Source organism: Odontesthes bonariensis, chromosome 16 (genome assembly GCF_027942865.1).
Source record: "Odontesthes bonariensis isolate fOdoBon6 chromosome 16, fOdoBon6.hap1, whole genome shotgun sequence".
NCBI classification, from domain to species: Eukaryota; Metazoa; Chordata; class Actinopteri; order Atheriniformes; family Atherinopsidae; genus Odontesthes; species Odontesthes bonariensis.
In genome coordinates, this window is record NC_134521.1 from 14,076,857 (window position 1) to 14,097,062 (window position 20,206).

Sequence of the window (20,206 nt, forward strand, 5' to 3'; positions counted from 1 at the left end):
AAATCAAACATGGGTCATACCTGCGACTCAGATTCCAAACAAAATTCATCCCATAAATTAGATCTGAAGATAAATCCAGCTCTGCAAGTATCTAGCTTTGGATGAGCTTTTCTGCACATGCAGAGTCATAAATCCCTGCACACATGAATCCTGCCTTGGCGGGAGTTTTTCAGCATGAACTACACAAAGAGGATGTTATGCAGGTTGTTGAAGTTCCTGGTTGCAATCTCCCTCAGCAATCTCAATTTCTCTTTGTGCCAAGATGACCAGATAATGGACAGAGCACACAAAGAGGAAGGGTTTAGCTAAAAGATTTGAAAAAATAGCAAGAAAATGGTTACTGGTTCAAGGCCAGATGTTTTCAGCTGATCTTAAATCTTAATGAGAACCAAAAAAAAGAGAAAAAATTAAAGCAATATGAAATGGGAGTAGCAAAAGGTATTTTAGGAACATCAAAACAAAAGACAAAGATGGATAAATAGTGAAAACAATATTGTGATGGGGAGCTTCTTTTTTTATTCTGCGCCTCTCTTGTCTCAGACTGAAAAAAAAAATCTATCTAGTGCATCTCTCTACTGTCTTATATGTCTTCCCAGAGGTGATACAATATCAATAGGGGATAATGTCATTTTAACATATCATCACTGCACAGCAGACAAAGATGAAGTGCTTTGACTGTGTTTTTGCATTCTTTGGAAGGACGCATTCTGATCTTACCATTTCATAAAATAGCTCTAATGAACATAAAACGAATGTGTTCTTGATGGATGCATTACTACATACTGTGAGCATATCAGATTTAAATTTCCCTCCATTACTTCCTCACTACTAGAGCTTTCTTTCACCCATTCATTTCATTGTCTTCGGCTTGTATCAGAGGCTGATGACTTTCCTCACAGTCCCTCAGCTGTTGCCTAAAGCAGGTGTTGAATATGCATGAATTCAGCCTCATAAACAGAACTCAGCCCAACTCAGCAGTAGGAGTGTCATGGATCCAAAATAAAACTTACTGAAAGAAAAGAAGAGTAGAAAGGGAACTTGTTTGACTTGTTTATCTCTTCATGTTGCCTTTAAAAAGAGAGTAGCAGGTGGTGCTAGCTCTAGCTAGCATGCTAGCTCATGCTCTCCACTCAACTATGTGCTCAGATTTGTTTCCTTTGAATTCATGTGCGCATGCATGCTGCATTTTGTGTGCTTGAGTACAACAAGTGCTTTCATGAGTGTGTCCATATCATTTTGCCGGAAGTCTTGGATTGTTGCCAGGCAACAGTGGAAGGCAACTCAGCACTTGGCTGGGCAGCAGACGCTTCCACATGCCCATGGTTTTGATAAGTGGCACGGGTCAGTGTTGATACGTGACCGGGTCAAAGTCATGTCAGGCTAAGAGCCAGACACTCACTGGGATGATCAGAGGACGATTCGTGTCATCTCGTTAGTAATATCTTAATTACGTGGAGTAATCCTTTTAAGGTAGTATCTAAGTAATAGCACGTTGAAGAACGATTTTTATATTTAATAATCTTTTCAACAATAAACGCTTTTTTATGATGATTATCTTATCAACAGTTTTGTAGGGGACAGAATATTGTCCTCTCACTGCTTGATCACAAAATGTTGGTTCAAGTTTTGCACTTAGGCCTACTAGACCACTATAGCTTTACATGTACTTGTGAATCTTCATAGAAATATGAATAACTATTGTGGTAAATAAATAAATATACTGTCAACTTTGATGAAGTGCAGCAAAGAGTGTGGGAAGAGACAAGTGTTGTGTCACACTGGCTGCTCTAAAAAGGTCAGTTTGGCAGGTAATCACCATCACTACTGCTTTTATCACCATCATCATCCTCATCACTTACATTACAATCACCTCCAATAAAATGTCTTTTGCTGTTCCACTCACTCAAACATGCCGTCTCAATTTCCACCATCTGTGCCAGTGTACTTTACTTTTATTGCTGTCCTACTTTTTTTAAGTTGCCCTTTCGAGTAAACTGTTTAATTCGCTGTGCATAATCACTAAGGCTACATGTGTCGTTCACATGTGTGAAACATTCTGAGCTGCAACTGCTTTATACTCTAGAAAGACAAATGTGTGTTTGGACAACATATATAAGAGCTTATACCGACAGACCATAATGATGTGTGTTGCAATAATCCTTGCATTTTCGAAATCTCTTCTGGTTCACAACATGAAGACCATTTGTCAGCTTTGGCAAGATAACCGGACACACATTCCATTTAGCAACACAAATTAGACACACACAAAATGTTAGCTCTGTGAATAGTGAGATATTACTGCTGCATTACAGTAAAAGCACAGAAAGCTCCCCCTCAACAAATAAAGTCAATAGATATTAACTGTCTTGGTAACAGTTATTGTCATGGCCAAATTGTTCCTACATATTTCTGAATATCTTCAGAAGTAAATGGAAATAATAATAAATCTAGGTATGTTCTATATTATTGACAACATTCCCTGGCACAATTTCAATGACATCATCTAAACATTGTCTTTTGTGGCATAGAATTTTTTATTCCTGTATCTGCTGCTAGTTTCATCTACACTTCATGGCTTTATGTTTTAGTTGTTTTAAATTTGCAGGCATCCTTTTTGCAATGGCAGATTTCAGCTCCCTCCAAAGGCTTTTAAAGGGAATTAGGTCAGGACGCATTGCTTGGCAGTTTGAAGCAGTCCCTGTCCTTTTCTGTCTTTCCTTTATGCTGTTGGATGTCTGCTTTCTGATGCTCTCAGACAGCTATCTACTCTTCATTTTCATTTTTTTTTTCTATCTGCCCTCTTTTCAGGAGTTTATCCATCATCCACTGGATAATTTCATAGTTGATAGTTTGTATTTTTTCATTATTAATGTTATTATTATCATTTGAAGGAGGAACGTATTTCTAATTCCTAATTCAAATATTTTTTAAATGCAGGTCAAGACTGATTTGATGAAAAATAAGATGAGGCAGAAATTAACATAAAGCAAACTATCCAGTTGCATGGAGGTGAAATTCTTAGATTTCTTCTGTTAATACGCACCTTTTGCACACACTCAGACAATTATATTGACACAAAGTCCATACAGCACTCCTGCTGTATTCGGGCACACATGCATTTTAGCATGACATTAAAAGAAAAGAAAATCACCTTGAACACATAGTAACAGGTTTAGCTGTCTTATTTTGTCTTATTTAAAACTAGCATATGTTCCTGCAGTTTCAGCCTAATTTCTAGATTTATACTTGAGATTATGTAGAATCATTCTTGGTATTTTGCTTAGGTTTAGTCCACAAAATTCAATGCAGGTCATTTAGATAATAAAAAATGAAAAAAAAAACTTGTTTAAGCAGGCTCCTAGAATCCCATTTGTATCTTCCAGAACTATGTTTTGTAAATCATAAACTAACCAAAGCAAACAGGTCCGCTGCTTTGGAAACAACAATGACTTGTAAACCATTGTCAGCAAGTGCAAAGAAGTCATTCTGGTCTATAAAAACTCTCCCCTTTAAAAATTACCCCTTTCATTGTCCTCAATAATGTAACAACTTCGCATAACCAGCAGGGAAATCACCCTCATCAAAATTTAACTCTTTATTGACCAGGTGAGATCATTTCCAGATTAAAGTAAGGATTTATAAATGAGGTCTTATCCAGAGTTTTTCCTCTTGCTGAGGTCATACCCAAGATTAACTCATTATAGGTCTGTTTCATTAATGACGTTCCAGTTTTATAACCAGGTTGCTAAACCAAATATCCAATTCAGCAATCCAAGCTGTCAAGGCAGCTTCCTTTTTTGTATATTCAGCATTCCTTTACAACTGGTGCAGTTTGAATAATTAAGAGTTAGCTAGATTTGTGGTGCAAATTAGATTTTCATGCCAAGAATGTCAAATAAAAAGGTAAACAATATTTTTATTTGTTTACCTTACCATTTGTTTCCTTAGTTATTTGTAGTTGGATTATGTGTTTGACTGTGGAGAGGGTTTGATTCTTTGTTTCCATTATTTGTCAGCAGTTGGGTTAGAAACTTTCCAATTTTTTTAATATTTCACAAAAGAGAACCCTGAACAATGACATACGAGGAACGTTCCATAAGGACCTTTAGATCACCCACTGACCTTTTTATGTTAACTAGATTGAAGCTCCAAGCCAACATCCTCTTTTTTATTTCTATTGCACAGTCACTGGCCCTAAAACCAGCCCATAATATTTTGCAATAGACTTTTAGCTACAAACATATAATTTAATTTGAATCATTTTTACTGTTTAGCTAGGAATATCATTTATTGGCAGAATATAGTGAATTTGGTGTAAGAAAAAAGTACCCTCAGATGACCAGTACATTCTGTGCATAGCTGTAGCATCTTTCAAAATACTTTGTAGCCAAATGAAGAGCCAGCTTCTGAGCTGGCGAGTGTTCCTGAATGCACCTCCTCATACCAAAGTTCACTCGATCTGTTCCAAGGATATTTGTCTGGCTAAAAGCCCTGGTCGCAAGCCCTGAGGCAGCCCTGATCAAGCCCCTCTTAAGCCCTGGAAGTGACAGTGGAGACGACGCACTCAAACACCCACTTTTGTAACAAACATTTAAAGAGACTGGTGACACCAACTAACCAGTGATACCAAATTATAAAAAAATGGGTAGATTCACTCTGGATCATGATTTATACTTTGCTAAAAATGTTGTGGAACAATGACAACAGAGTAAAGACATTGACAATGTAATCAGGCATGCACACTAAGATACTGACTAACGTAGATGGGCGTTTTTTGTTTAACTTTACCCTAAGTCATTCCAACCAAACACAATCAAGGCAACACAGCTTTGTGACTATTTGTTAGATCTAAGTTATTGTTGAGTGTCTGTTCATGACTCCAGCCCCTAGTATCAGTTATGGGAGCATTAGGAAAATATAGTCAGTTACAGGAAGTGGCACACTAAATACTGCTAGTCAGCATGGCCAGTATGAAAAACATCAAGGGATGAGCTAGCCAAATCAAAGATGTGTGAATGTAATTGAACAATTTTCTTTGTCATCATAACTTCCACTCCTAAAGCCAATGCTCCGAGGAGTAAGCAATTTACTGGAATCAGTTTACATGTATCCAGGGTAATAGAGTCATCCAAAGAGTGATGAAATTTAAAAAGCTACAATTGTTGCAGGATAAAATAGGTTGCCGCGGCTTGGAACACATGGAAAGTACTGTAATTCATTCTCACAAGAACAAAGCATTCTGTTTGTGAGTGTACATAGCATTTTGTTCAGTTTATTTTATCTTGTTGTGGGTGTGCACCTGCTGTGTAAATGTGTGTCCAGGAAGTAGGTGAAACATGCCTTCTGTTGCACTCCTCCTCTCTCTGCTGACAAGTTCCCTTAACTGTGTTGTATTTTCTGCGTGGGCCTTAAAAGTTAGTAATTTGGCGAGTTTTCCATGTGAAATCTGTCCAGACTTGCTGAGAAATTCATAACAACAACCGGGTGCCACCTTTGTTTGTGTAGGATCATTTTAAAAATTAGAAGAAAAAAACGGTTCTTTGCCCCCAAATTTCTGACACACTCCTACATTCACACATAAACTTTATTTCTCTCTTTTCTTGTATGTGTTTGGTCTACTTAAACCTGCAGGATTTCTGAGCACAGGGGACCAATCTGCTAAGGGGAACTATGGCTTGCTGGACCAGATCCAGGCCCTGCGCTGGCTCAATGAAAACATTGGCCACTTTGGAGGAGACCCAGAGAGGATCACCATTTTTGGCTCTGGAGCTGGGGCCGCATGTGTGAACCTTCTCATCCTCTCCCACCACTCTGAAGGTAAGGTTCTTTTAGTCTCACTCCCACATTGGTTGTCAAAGGAGATTAACGTTTCAGGACAGTGTCGGTAATGTATTCCTTTTCCACAGCATGTTGGTAATTTCAGTAAACAGTCTAAACCAGATTAAAATGTTTGGCAATATTATTTATGTAACATTAACCATTTATTGCATTACAGTATTTATGTTTCCAATAAACATTTAAAACTGCACAGACAAGAAGAATCGACAGATGGATGAAAATTATAGGTTTTCTGCCAATACATTGAATACAAAGTCATGTAATAATTTCAAATAACATCACTCCACATGAGACTTAGGTCACTGAACTCTGATGAAATTGTCCCTCCTCAGTAAAACTAATCCTGTCTGGACAATACATTTGGAAAATGAAGAACACTGTGAGTGTTTCAATAGTTATTACTGTACATTATTAGATCGTATTCATTTTTATATGGGCTTTAGTGTTTGAGGGGGGGGGGGGGGGGTGTCCTAGTTGTATCCTTTAAACATATGAAAAGTTAAAATTGGCTAACAATGTATGACTGAGACCCATGTCTGATGATTTGCCGTCACAGGCATTTGTGCAGAAATAGATTCTGAGGCGTCTGTTAAAACACTTATTCTGGTTCTTTTTCTTCATATCATAATGAGCTTTAGAGTTGTTCCAAAGCTTTTTTTTTCACAATAGTGCCTATTTATGTTAATTGCTTTCAGCGGACATCCTAATTGCATCCCTATGATTTTGTGGATAGACACTGGTTTAAAAAAAGAATAAACGATATAGTAGAAACATAGTAGAGGACTATGGTTTTGTTACAATGCTTTGCATTGAACTTAAACAATTAATTGTTCATTCATTTGTTTTTTTCACTCCAAAGTAACATTTGCTTATAGTTTAGGTTTTCAATGGAAACACAGCCTTGCCTCAGGTATTGATTTTGTTATTTAGTAGGCTATGTATCTTTATCCATTGATGTGACAGATGTTAACAGCTGTTATTTAACGATTATGGTGTTTATTCTGTAATTGTGATTGATGGGAAATTATGATTATGATATATCTATAAATGTTCTTCATATAATTAGTGCATGGTTATTTTGGTCATTTGCTGATTGCCTAATTTTAAATACACAGTAAAAAGAAAATCATATACACATACATACATACATATATATATATGTATATATATAGGAAGCTTCTGTGTTTTATGCTTGAGCAGCAACAACTAAGACAAAAAACAATACAAAATCCTAGCTGAAACGTAAGGAGAAGTCTTTCAAACAGCTCATAAATCTCTTTGTCGTCATCTTTATCCATGTTTATCCCTCTTTTTGTGGGAGTCTTTTCAACTGAAAAAAGTTTATTCAGTGGGGAAAAGCTGGAATATCGCTCACTCCAACAAAGAGTTGCGAAAACTCAAACTCTCATACAAGCATGCATATTGACCAACAGGCTGATCCTCATTACACTGTTGTTTCGTCACTTAGATAATCTTTGTTTGCTGTTGTATTACTTTATACAATTTTGTATATTACCCCTTCATATTAACCTTAAATCTTTTTGACATACCAAATTGTCCTGTCAGGAAATGCTAAAACACCTGTTCTAAATGCAAAATAGCATTATGCAAAATGTCACAGACTTTAGATCGTTTCAAAGTTTGGCAAGATAACTCGCAGCAGCCTCTCCCATGCAGTTTGAAAATAGGAGTTGTGCATTTGTCGGCTGCATGGCCTTGGTGCCAATGTCTTATCCATGTTGCCTGCACCAAAAAGCTGAGTCTGTGTGTATGTGTGTGTGTGTGTGTGTGTTTGTGTATTTACAAAGATCCTCGGCCCTCTAGCTATCTTAAATCATCCAAAACTATACCATAAGTGTGAAATATAAAGATCCACCAAGCTCCTTAGAGCATTATACACCATGGGTTATCCGAATTTAAACCTTTAGGAGATGAAGTTTGAGAATGAAAGATTTAATAAACTACTCCTCTTGAAAATATTTCTTCAATGTTAACCCCTCACCTTTTCAGTGCCCTAAAAGTCCCAGGAGAGCTGAAACTGGATATTTCTCTTTTATTTGAATCTATTTGATAACAAACATAAACACAGTGGTTAGAAGCAAAGCTCTTGATCTTTGACTCATCATCTCCAGTTCCAGTCATCCTCAGTCCAGAGCAGATGCTCTTTGGCTCACTTAAATCTCTTCTTTGGTATAAGAGTGGTTTCACTGTAGAAGCTGCCATTCAAGCCTGTAGGTTATGTTAAAAATTGTTGTTTCAGCATTTCTTGACACCATTGTATGTTTGAAGAAAAGGTATTACACCAAGACTGTGCTGTGAAGCTTTGAAATATTCCAATGTTTTCATAATTTTAGGTGTTGAGTGTGAAAATGAAACGTATTGCATGACACTTGCACCTCCACATCTCTAAAACACCCACCAGATGTTTGACCACTAATCCTCCAATCTGCTAGTGGTTAGTAGAGCTGAGAGGGAGAATTTTTACTTTACCAAGAATTCAGATTATATTACTAAACTGCTAACCTTCACACTGAAAGATCGACCTCGGGCAGATTAAAAATTAAAAACATTTTTCTCTACTGAAGGAAACAAATCCTCCATGTGTGCAAGAGAACAAGCGTATCTGTCTTCATAATTCAGAAAACATTCATGAGGAAATGGAAAACCGTTTTAATGATTTAGTGGTATTTAACAAATTGTTAGCCGCTGTGATGTTGCCAGTGATTACTGCCTCTATTGCATGCTGTCAAAATTATTATAATGTATATCTTATATAATCATTATTTGCACGTATATCTCCTTATCTGAAGTATTACTCTAAAATTTCTGTCACAATTTGATTGAAGTTGAATTGTTTTGGTCAAGAACATACTTATCATACAAGTCTTCACAGCTGGTGCTACATGAAATCTAATGAAAGGTTTTGCCACGCACACATTTGCTCTATTCCTTTTTGAAGGCAGGCTGTAACACCACAAAGTACTGAAAAAGTCGGAGGGTGAAGAGTTTTTAGAGGTACTCTGTGTGTTTGCAGAGGAGAGATGAGCTGAGGAGTGGAGCTGCAGCTGAAAGGCTTCTTAATTGATTTCACAGGGAGAGGAGCGGGGGTGGGGCACATGCAGAATATGGGGGGGCTTAATTATTAATGACAGAATCTGCAGATAAAACAGAGGGACAGCAAGCCACTTTACATAACAGTGCAGCGGTGCAACAGTGCGAGCAATTTTCTTTCTCTTTCTGTCTTTCCCACTTCATCCAACAAGCCCGTTGCTTTGTGCAGAGTTATTACCGTTCTTCTTGCTGCTGTCTTTCGTTGTATGTAATGGAAAACATTTCATTTTCTTACACTAATGCTCACGAAGATTTTCGCCAATTGCTTAAAGCAGCAGAATATTTTCTTCATCTTTCTTTGTACATTATACTCCTCAGTTGCTCCTCCTCCAATATGTGCATTATTTAAAGAGCTCACACTGTAAGGCCTTGAGGGCCCCATCAGTTGCAAGCAAAAGTGTGTCAGAAGAAAAAAAATGCTGGCAGAGAAAAGATAGTACTGTTTTTCAATATATGGTGATGTTTTGTATAGGCCTGTTCCAGAGGGCCATTGCTCAAAGTGGCTCAGCCATCTCCAGCTGGTCAGTCAACTACCGACCACTGATGTATACGAAGATCCTTGCGAAGAAGGTGGGATGCACTCTTGGAGACATGGCTGAGTTGGTGGACTGCCTGCGAAGGAAGAGTTTTCGGGAGCTGGTGGATCAAGACATCCAGCCAGCACGCTACCACATCGCCTTTGGGCCTGTGGTAGATGGAGACGTGGTGCCAGATGACCCTGAGATCCTCATGCAGCAGGTAGGAGGGATTTCCCAGATTACATTTTTGGAATTATTCTATTTAGGAGCTTTATCAGCAGTTTTCTTACAACTGTGTGAGCACTGCCTCAGCGTTAATGCCACTTTCTGTTCTGTCATGTTATGCTGTGTCATGTGCTTGTAGGGCGAGTTCCTCAACTACGACATACTGCTAGGTGTCAACCAGGGAGAGGGCCTGAAGTTTGTGGATGACAGCGAAGGGGAAGATGGAATATCAGCTTCCTCATTTGACTACACTATATCAAACTTTGTGGATAATCTGTATGGATACCCAGATGGTCAGATCCTACCCTATTTTACCCTATTTTTGAAGTTGAACTCTGTAGCTTCTCATGTTTTTACTTCTACAGAACAAAAAAACATTTTAAAATTATGCATACTTAAAGCAGGGCCGAGTCTCATTGAGCTGTTCTTTTGACCAAAGACCTAAGGCTAGACCAGCAAGGCGAGTATTAGGGGTAGAAATTATAAAATTGCACTAAGCTAATTTAATTTAGCATGTTTACCCCTGATAAAATTATCTTTCACAATTACACATATCATGAAAAGAATAATCAATGCTAACCTTTTATATTACACTTAATATATTTCTTCCTTTGTCAGCCACAGCCATCTGAACGGAGTTGATGGAATTCTTTTGTTGGGCAATAATTTGAGGGAAATCTCATGATCCCATTATAATAGTACTGATTAATTTTAATATTTGATATATATTCTATCACAGGACAAGGATTTGATTTTGTATGAAGAAGGAAGTTAGATTTGCTGAACAGCTTTGAAGATGGGGGCTAGCTTGCTGAATGGCTTGTTTCTCAGGATTCTGACTTACATTCATAGGAATGCATCTTATTGTAAATAACTGATAACTTAATAGAACAGAATAGAATAGAAAAATACTTTATTCATTCCCCAATGGGGGAAATTCAAATTAACTAAATTTTTTTTTAAATATTTACAATAATTGTATTAACAACAACAATAATAATACCAATTCTAGTAAAAATACTACTACTACTACTACTACTACTAACTAATAATAAATGACTAAATCAATCGATCAATTTGAGAAGTGGATGTGGGAACAAAGGACCTTCTGAACCTCTCAGTCCTGCAGCGCAGAGAGATGAGCCTCTCAGTGTTAATAATAATTAACTTTTAAATTTTTTTTTGATAATAATTTTCTCACTAATAACAGCAGTTCTGAAAGATAAATTGGATGAATACAGATATGCAGAAACTTAGATGGAATAGCTAAAAGAAAGAGGTTTTACAATCTGAGAAACGTTAAAAGAATTACAAGTATACATTTCTTCTACTGTGTAAATGTCATACATTTACAATATTTAAACTGAAAAAGATTTCAGCCTTACTTCCTTCCATTTGCAGATTAACCTTGCACTGTATGCATATTCATATTCATTTTTGTTTCTTCCAAGGTAAAGATATCCTGAGGGAAACCATAAAATTCATGTACACAGACTGGGCTGATAGAGACAATAGTGACATGCGTAGGAAGACCCTCCTGGCCCTGTTCACAGACCACCAGTGGGTGGCTCCGGCTGTTGCCACTGCTAAACTGCATGCTGAGTTCCAGTCACCTGTCTACTTCTATACCTTCCACCACCACTGTCAGACTGAGGCAAGGCCAGACTGGGCAGATGCTGCCCACGGAGATGAGATCCCCTATGTGTTTGGGATTCCCATGGTGGGAGCCACCGACCTGTTTCCCTGTAACTTTTCCAAGAATGATGTAATGCTCAGTGCTGTAGTGATGACATACTGGACCAACTTTGCAAAGACAGGGTAAGTAAAATGAATAATGTAAAGACATGTATCATGATATATCTTGTTTATTATTGCTCATATAGAACACAGTGATGACTTCACTGAAAAACAAAGTCTATTGTCCAATAAGCACTTAAGCCCATTGTGAAGTTGGGAATTCTGTCTGATATTTTTTTTTTAATCTGCATCGCCCCTCACATGCAACAGTAAAAAACACAGAAGGCTCTGATAAATGTTTCCTTTTTGCCTCTTAGAGGATTTTTCTATCAAGCAAAGTTGCAAATTACAGATTGGGCTGTGGCACCATATCAGTGATTTTTCCTAAATTATGTTAAGTGCTATGGACTATCCTGTTGCTTTCCAGTTTCTAGCACTGTCATTTGATATAACACATGATTATATGGAAGTTTCCACTGTGTATGGGTGACATCATGTCAAACAAGTTCAAGTTAATGCACAACTAAAGTTTCATAGTGACTTATTTAGTGAAAAATGTATAGGTTATTAATGTGTGGATAGCAGTTAATCACCTAATTTTCTTCTCCTCCCTTGTGGTTCAAGCCCAGTCGATGCATTTGTATTGTGAAAAGTCTGCAATGTCACAAACGGATACAGATGTTCACACTGTATTCACTGAAAGCATGGCTTGACCTTTTAATAGAGCATGTTGTACAGTATGTGAGCTGAACATGTTTAGAAAACGTTTGTTTGATTTGTGCCTTATGACATGTCCTCAACCCAAATTAAAAGAAAGATGGAATACTGAAATAAAAAAAAACAGAACGCATTGATTCACAGATGTCACAGTTCAATATTAATATAAGAAAACAACTGTTTAAAGTGAGAAATATTACTATTCAGAAGAAACAATATGAGCTCATCTCGAAAAGTTGGGAGGATAAGCAACCAAAGGCTGTAAAAGTAAGTGGTGCTAAAAAGAAGCACCTGCTGCAACACATTGCAATTGTGTTTTTTGGAAACAGGTTTGTAAAATAATAGGGTATAAAAAGAACACTTAGAGAGGCTGAGATTCTCAGAAGTAAAGATGGGCAGAGGTGCCGCAATATGCAAAAACCTGCATATAACAAATTGTGGAGCAACTTCGGAATAATCCTCCTCAAAGTGTGTGTTAAGACTTTTTATATTCTATCATCTTCTGTACATAATAATATCAAAAGAATCTGGAGACATCTTAGACAGGGGTGCAAGCACAGCACTGAGATTATACCCCAATACACAATCACTGCAGTTATACATTTAATGTTGTACGATAGACTTAATCCCTAAAATAAAACATGTGAAATGGATGATGCAGCTGGAATACTTTATATGCAGACAAAGCTTTATGGCTCATTCCAACAATGTAAAGACCGTTAAAATTGTGAGCACTTCATTAGATGTACATGTGCACCTGCTTATACATGCAGTTGTCCAATCAGCTAATCACGTGGCAGCAGTGCCATGAATAAAATCATGCATATACATATACATGGTCAGGACCTTCAGTTAAGCCTTGCATATTCAGATCTGTATCCACAGCACTGTGTCAGTGCTTTTTTTGCATAGTTTATTTGTTATGAACAGGACAACTCAAAACCTATGGGCTGTTTGTGTGTAAAATACTCACAAATGTTATGCAGGACTCCACACCGACTTTTTCCAGAAGCAACTCTGGTGCTCCCAACTGAAAATTTTAGGAACACCACATAAATTTACATGAAATGCAGCACATTCATTTTATCCATTTTTACTGAAGTGCTAGAAAGAAAATACTTTGGTCATAAATACTTAATTTGAAGAAATGCCAATCTCCTCTTTTATCTAAAGTAAAAGTCATCAATGGGAAAAAAAAAGTTTGTTTTTTATAAGACCACATAAAATAATCCCTTTATCTTTGTCTCTTTTAGAACAATACAGCACATTGTTATAAATATTAATGACGATTTCAGACTTCAACATGTTGCTGGCAAACAGTTTTGGAGTGGAGCTTCATGTGGTAGAATCAGTATATTCTGAATATACGTTTTACATTTCTTTTCATAATTCTAAAACTTTTCATAATATAACTGTATCACTTCCATCGTAATAGAACATTGTCTTTTTCCAAAGTATGAAGTGCAAAAAGCTGTCAAACCCAAGCAACTGCTTTTTCCAGTTGTAAGAAGGAAAACATGAAACTCCCAAATTTTCGTAAAAAAAACAGTACCTACTTCGATCTAAACAAGTAACACTTATCTTCTGTAAGATGAGCACTGGAAACCCGTAGCATTAAAAAAATCCTTTGATTCTGTTCACTCTCTTTTCCAGGGACCCTAACCTACCTGTTCCTCAGGACACCACATTCATCCACACCAAGCCTAACCGTTTTGAAGAGGTCATTTGGACAAAATTCATGTCCAAAGACAAGCAGTACTTGCATATTGGCCTGAAGCCTCGTGTCAGAGATAACTACCGTGCCAACAAGGTGGCCTTTTGGCTGGAGCTCGTGCCACATCTCCACAGCTTACATGAAGAAATCATCAGCTCCATCACCACTCGACTGCCGCCTGGGGGCACCAGCCGCCGGAAGGTCCCTCATCCTGGCACCCGCTCCACACGACACCCAGTTATCTCCACCTATCCACCAGATCCTGAGCCTGATGGTTCAGAGCGACCCCGCTATTCTCCCTTCCCCGATGAGACACGGGACTACTCCACCGAGCTGAGTGTGACGGTTGCTATTGGCGCTTCACTTCTTTTCCTGAACGTGCTGGCCTTTGCCGCACTTTACTACAAACGGGATAAGCGCCATGAACTCATGCAGAGACGTCACCGACGGCTCTCCCCACAACGCGGCACTACAATGGGCATGGGTGTTGGCATGGGAGTCGTAGGGGCCCCACCGCACAATGACCTGGCGCTGAGTCAGGAGGAGGAGCTAATGTCACTGCAGATGAAGCAGCAGAGGGTGGAGCTGGAGCACGGGACACCCCTCCCTTCCCGTGGTGTCCTTGGTGACCTCGAACCCCTTCGGCCTCCCATGTGTCCACCTGACTACACCCTGGCCCTGCGCAGGGCACCGGAGGATGTGCCACTGATGACAGCCAATACTATTACCATGATCCCCAGCACCATCAGCAGCATTCAGCCGCTCCACCCCTTTAATACGTATCCCCCTGTCCCAGCTCCCTCTACTACACCTGTCCCCAGCCACAGCAACAATGCCCTGCCACACCAACACTCCACTACCCGTGTATAGGACCAGGCACAAGCTCTGCTACCCCCTCTGGGCTCACAGAGATGCACCACACAAACTGCTCCATTCAAACCTCACTCTCACTACCCTCTGTTTCTCTTTTATCTTTTTGTCTTCGTTCTCATTAAGCCCTCAAATAAAGCTGCAGTTTGTAAGATTTGAAGCAGTGAAATACCTCTAAACTGTAATCATGACTCAAGGGGGGCTTGATTGAAAAGCTCCTTTGTCATTCTGGGCAACATCCTGCTTTCCCCTGTTATAGCTCTATAAATAATGACAGTGGTGCTTATGAAAGTCACCAAACATGCAGCTTTAAGCTTGTAGCTTCCTCAAAGAGGTATCATAATCAGTCAGACATCTAATGTGCAGCTTGGTTGTTTGGCGCATGTGGTTTTTGTGTCAGTGTAAAAACTACATTTAACAAATAACACAAATATACATTTTCATTAATTTAGCGAAAAGATGAAACAGAAGCAAGCAGCTTTGTATGAGGTGGCATATGTCCCAACAAGCTGTCTGTCATCAAGCACTGATTTGTTAAAACTTACAAATTGCAGCTTTAAAGGCCCAATCTGGAAGTTAAATTTGGAACCGTTTGTTGAGCACAATGCTTCAGCATTGTGATTTTGAAGAGTACTGTTTTGGGTGAAATGTATTGACAAGACTGGGAGGACAAGCATTAACACGATTTGACAGCAACCCCTCGTTAGATCCATTTAAAAACTTTAATTTTTTTACTCTATTTAGAAATGTGCGGACCTGTTTTCGTTAATGAAACTACCTAAATACCATCAAACCGTTTTTTTTTCTTTCTTTCTTTTCTTTTAAAATCTGTACACTTTCTGCTGCTGCTTTCAAAAAAATTCCAGATTGGGTCTTCAACTGTTGAACAAAACAGGAAGTAACTGAATCCCATTCAGTCCGTAGGATGCAGCCTGGAATCCAGGCTGCCCATTAGAACTTGCTGCATCTGCGCCTCACAGGCTCCATTCATGTCCATTACTTTATTTTTTTCTCACTCATTATCTGTCTGCCTGTATCCTCCATCTCAGCTCACTTAACTGCTTCTCTCATTCTGCACCCTCACACTCTTTCTCACTCTGCATCCCTTGTAGCTCTTTTTATTAAAGCATTGACATAATCCATTTTCCTCTTTCTTGCATTCACTTCTAGACTCTTTTTTCCTTTTTGGAGTCTTTTATACAAAAACACAAATGTAAATGATGTATTATTAATAAATTGTAAGGATATGAATGAAAAAAAAAGATATTCTGATATCTCGTTTTTACCAGCATTCTTGGTGCCAAGTACTGTGATAAAGTTCCTCTTTCGCTGGCGTCCAGTTGACCGCCTACAGAGGTCTGTCCTGACTGTATCTTTCAAAAGGAGTTACCATCAGAAAAAGTGCCAACCTCTTCATTTTTCTTTTTGACCACACTTTTTGTTTTTTTATTATTACCCTCGATGTTGCACTGTGGCTGGTCTCTTCTTTAAAGGGAAATCAGATTCAATATATCCTCATTTAAAAAAGAAAAAAGTATATAAAGTTTTATTAACTACTTTGCTGTGTGAGATAGTTGCATGATTTTTTTTTCTAAACTGTGTGGACAGAGAAGTTTGTCATTTTGATAATTTGCCTTGTTCTTCATTGATTTCTTTTCTTTTAGTTTAAAAATCATTTACATTTTATATTTTAATATCAGCTGCACTTTGTGGTACTTCAGAAAGTATTAAAGTATTAAGAGATGAATATTGTGTAAAACTATGATTATAACAAAGAGAGTAAATATTTCCTCTTTATTTGTTTCATTTCCTAACACTGAGGCTGTGCCGCAAAACTACCAGAGACTGATGAAAGCCTTTTTAATTCCCCCTCTTTTTGCTTTTGCTGTCTTTTACTTTATCTTTTGCAACTGTCAGGTTTGCACAGTCACTGTCTCTCAATTTCACCTAAAGATAGCACTTTTTAAGTTGCAAAAAAAGAGAAATGACTACATAAATAATCAAAATATGTTTTGTTTTTCTGCGACTGATATGAACTACATGCTTCAAGTGTTTGAGGACTGCCTGACAGTTATCTTTTCGTCCGCACTTTTGTTGTCTCATGATTCTCGCTTCTGCACAGCGAGGGAAAGGAAAAGAAATATTTATGGTCAAAAGATGAGAGAGCCTTGTAAGCGCGTGTCACATCTTTCGCACAATTGAACACAGAGACAAGTCGTACTCTGGACAATAATGAAAAAAAAAAAAACTGTGACATTAAGACAACACTGGACAAGCAATGATTCAGTGGTGAGGAAATATGATCCATCAATGCACAAAGGATGCATTCTAAAAACCTGATTTAACAGACATTACTCACACACCATATACCGTGAAAGGGAGGCGAGTGGGATTAATTCGCCCTCCTTGTAACGTCCTGCATCCTGTGTGCTCAGGATAACGACACTCTGGAGTCAGACTGCCATCCCTCACACTGGACTGGCGCAAACTGCGAGGACTAAACCAACACAGAAAATAAACTGTACATTTTTTAAGTGTAAGAGAACAAACTGGAATTTGTAAATATTATGTTTGTTGTTTGGTTTGAGTGACTGGCCGGATCTTTTCTTTGTGACAACAGGTGCAAGTTTAGATTATATATATGATTTTAGCAGTCATGCGTACAGTCTGTTTGATTCTCCTTAATTTCCTTAATCTCTAAATCAAATCCCAATAGGTCATGGGCACATGATTACATCTATTAAAATACATGAACAAATGGGGGGGAAAAAGGAAAAAAAAAAAAGAAATCACAGCATGGTTTAGGTAAACTTGATTGATTCTGGCTCATGGTAGCCCAGATATTGTGATTAACATGCTCCGTATATGGTTGTCTATAATATACCATGCACACTTGGCACTATCCTATCATTCATAAAGGCAGCTTTTGATTGAAATGAGTTCTTTCATTGGTGGAAAAGCCAAAGAACAGCTGCAGAGAACAGATGAAGGAAGGGCAAATAGGAGGGATTCAAGAATGACGCAGAAAACATAGTGCTACAAACGTGCTCAAAGCAAGACACAAATTGGGGAATTTTACTTGTATGCTGTTGGAAACCAATGTTATTGTCTCACGGTGTCTTAAACATTATCATATAGTATGCCCCGTGACTGGGAGGTTGTGAAATCCTTTGTACTGTTTTTGGTCTTATTTCAAGCTCTAACCATGGTGGTTGTTTTGCTGTTTCTGTCTGCAAATTCTGTTTGAGGGATTATTGACCCAGTTGCTTGATATGTTTCAGTTGCCCAGGCTTCTAAAAACAGCATTACAGAATACTTCTTTTTTTAATTCTCTTTTGGAAACAAGGGTTGTGGACCAGCCAACAGATAATGGAAGCACACTCACCAAGTCTACATGTTTACACTACAGTTTTGATGTTGGCTTATAGGGGGGTGGGGGGCGTTACACAGATACAAATATCTTCTTATAAGATTTTATGGAGGAATGTTGAGGTGAAGGCTTGCACCTGTTTGTCTGTTTCATTTATTCAGATTCAGTAACCTGCTTGAGGCGCAAGATACTGTGAGAGAGCATAATGACAGGAAGAATTAAAGAATTAAAGTTAATATTTCTATTTCAAATAGAGGCTACTACACACTGTATGTTGTGTATCTGAACTGGAAAAAATTAAAAGATATTCTTAAACAAATGTTTTGCCATCATTTTTACGCGGTCACACGTGATCTGTTAAAGCTACACAACATTATTTGGCCACTAGGGGGCAGAAGAAAGGCAAGGCAGGTTCATTTGTGCAGCACATTTTGTGTACAAGAATATTTAAAGTGCTTTACATAAAACATTAAAAGCATTACAGCAGGGTGCAGAAGAATCATTAAAAGTACATTAAAGTAAACTTAAAAAGAGTAAAGGAAATTGAATAAAAACAGAAAAAGCTCAAATAGAAAAAGAAAAAAAAGGTACAGTGTGAAGAATTAACAATTGTTTTGATAAAAGGCAGCAGAAAATAGAAAAAGGATTTAACCTTAATTTCAAACAGCTGAGAGTTTCAGCAGTCTTAAAGATTTCTGGGAGTTTGTTCCACTTGTGAGGAGCATACAAACTGAATGTTGCCTCTCCAAGTTTAGTTCTGAGTCTGGAAAAAGAAAATAGACTTCTGATGACAGATCCTGATGACCTGAGGGCTCTGGTTGGTTCATAATGAACCAGAAGATACAGAATGTATTTTGGCCCTAAACCATTCAGTGCTTTGTAAACTAACAGCAGTATTTTGAAGTCAATTCTTTGACAGACAGGAAGCCAGTGTAAAGATCTGATGGCCAGTTTTATATGATCCACTTTTTTGATCTTAGTCAGGACTCGAGCAGCAGCGTTCTGGACTGACTGCAGCTGTCTGATGAACTTTTTTTTAATTTTCTTTTATTTATTGGCATTTTTAGTAATATAACAAACTACAATACCATCAACACCCCTCCCCAACCATACATAACAGAACAGCACATCAAATAACAAAGGTTACATAGTCAAAGCAACATAAGATAAATACACCACATTATGAAACACACCATTCCAAGAATACACCAGGGAGCAAGGGCTCATATAATACCAGGCATTAATGTTTTGGCCAACTACGATCCCTTCGTTGAAGGGATTTTAGTACAGACTCCCACATTGTCCCAAACATGTTCATTTTGTCCTTGTTGTAATATCTAAATCTTTCCAGACATATATGTGTTTGCCAGTTCTCCCAACCACTGATCAAATGTGGGTACAAAGTCCTTCTTCCAAATCTTCAAGATCAACCTCTTAGCGATCACCATACCGAACAAAAGGGCAACTTTCTCATATTTATTGGCAAAGAGCAACACTCCAGGAGCTCCGAGAATTGCAACAAGAGGATCCGGATCCCACTGTTTCCCAAAAGCAGTGGAAAAGAAATAAAATATTTTCTTCCAAAATGTATGAAGCTGTACACATGACCAAAAGGATTGGTGCAAGTTGCCCGTTGCAGCTTTACACCGGTGACACATTGGTGACTCATTCGGATAAAAAGTGCTTAATTTTTCTCTCGAATAATAAAGTCTATGTAATGTTTTGAATTGTATAAGATTGTGCCTCGCATTAACTGAACAGCCATGTATACTTTTCAAACTTTCCTCCCACACACCATCAGGTATCTGCTGTCCCATCCCACCGGAGTCTCGTGCCTGGTAAGAGTTCTAAAATTTGACATGTTTTTACTAACATAGTCCCTGATCTGCAGAAAACGAAAGAACCCCGACCATGGGGTGGAACATCATATACAGAGCTCAACTGGGTAAAGGACGCAAGGGTGCCATCAACGTACAGATCCCCCATCACACAGATACCCTTCATTCTCCACACTTGGAAACCGACGTTGCTGAGACCTGGAACAAAAGAATGGTTTTCGCAAATGGGAGCATCAAAGTAGATTGTCGGAGCTTTTATATAGCTCTG

The 20,206-nt window shown here is 38.2% G+C and overlaps 1 protein-coding gene across 2 annotated transcripts in view; it reads left to right on the plus strand.

Moving 5' to 3' along the window:
- nlgn2b (neuroligin 2b) overlaps positions 1-18,419 on the plus strand; it is a 78,075-nt gene extending 59,656 nt beyond the window's left edge. The window contains exons 5-9 of one of the 2 annotated variants that reach the window (XM_075486312.1): positions 5,632-5,817; positions 9,422-9,687; positions 9,832-9,985; positions 11,150-11,510; positions 13,800-18,419. In XM_075486312.1, coding sequence (XP_075342427.1) covers positions 5,632-5,817; positions 9,422-9,687; positions 9,832-9,985; positions 11,150-11,510; positions 13,800-14,730 — 1,898 coding nt within the window. In that variant the 3' untranslated portion in view covers positions 14,731-18,419. Of the gene's footprint in view, positions 1-5,631; positions 5,818-9,421; positions 9,688-9,831; positions 9,986-11,143; positions 11,511-13,799 lie in introns of both variants that reach the window. The other variant, XM_075486311.1, reaches the window with a different exon arrangement.
- The last annotated feature ends 1,787 nt before the right edge of the window (positions 18,420-20,206 follow it).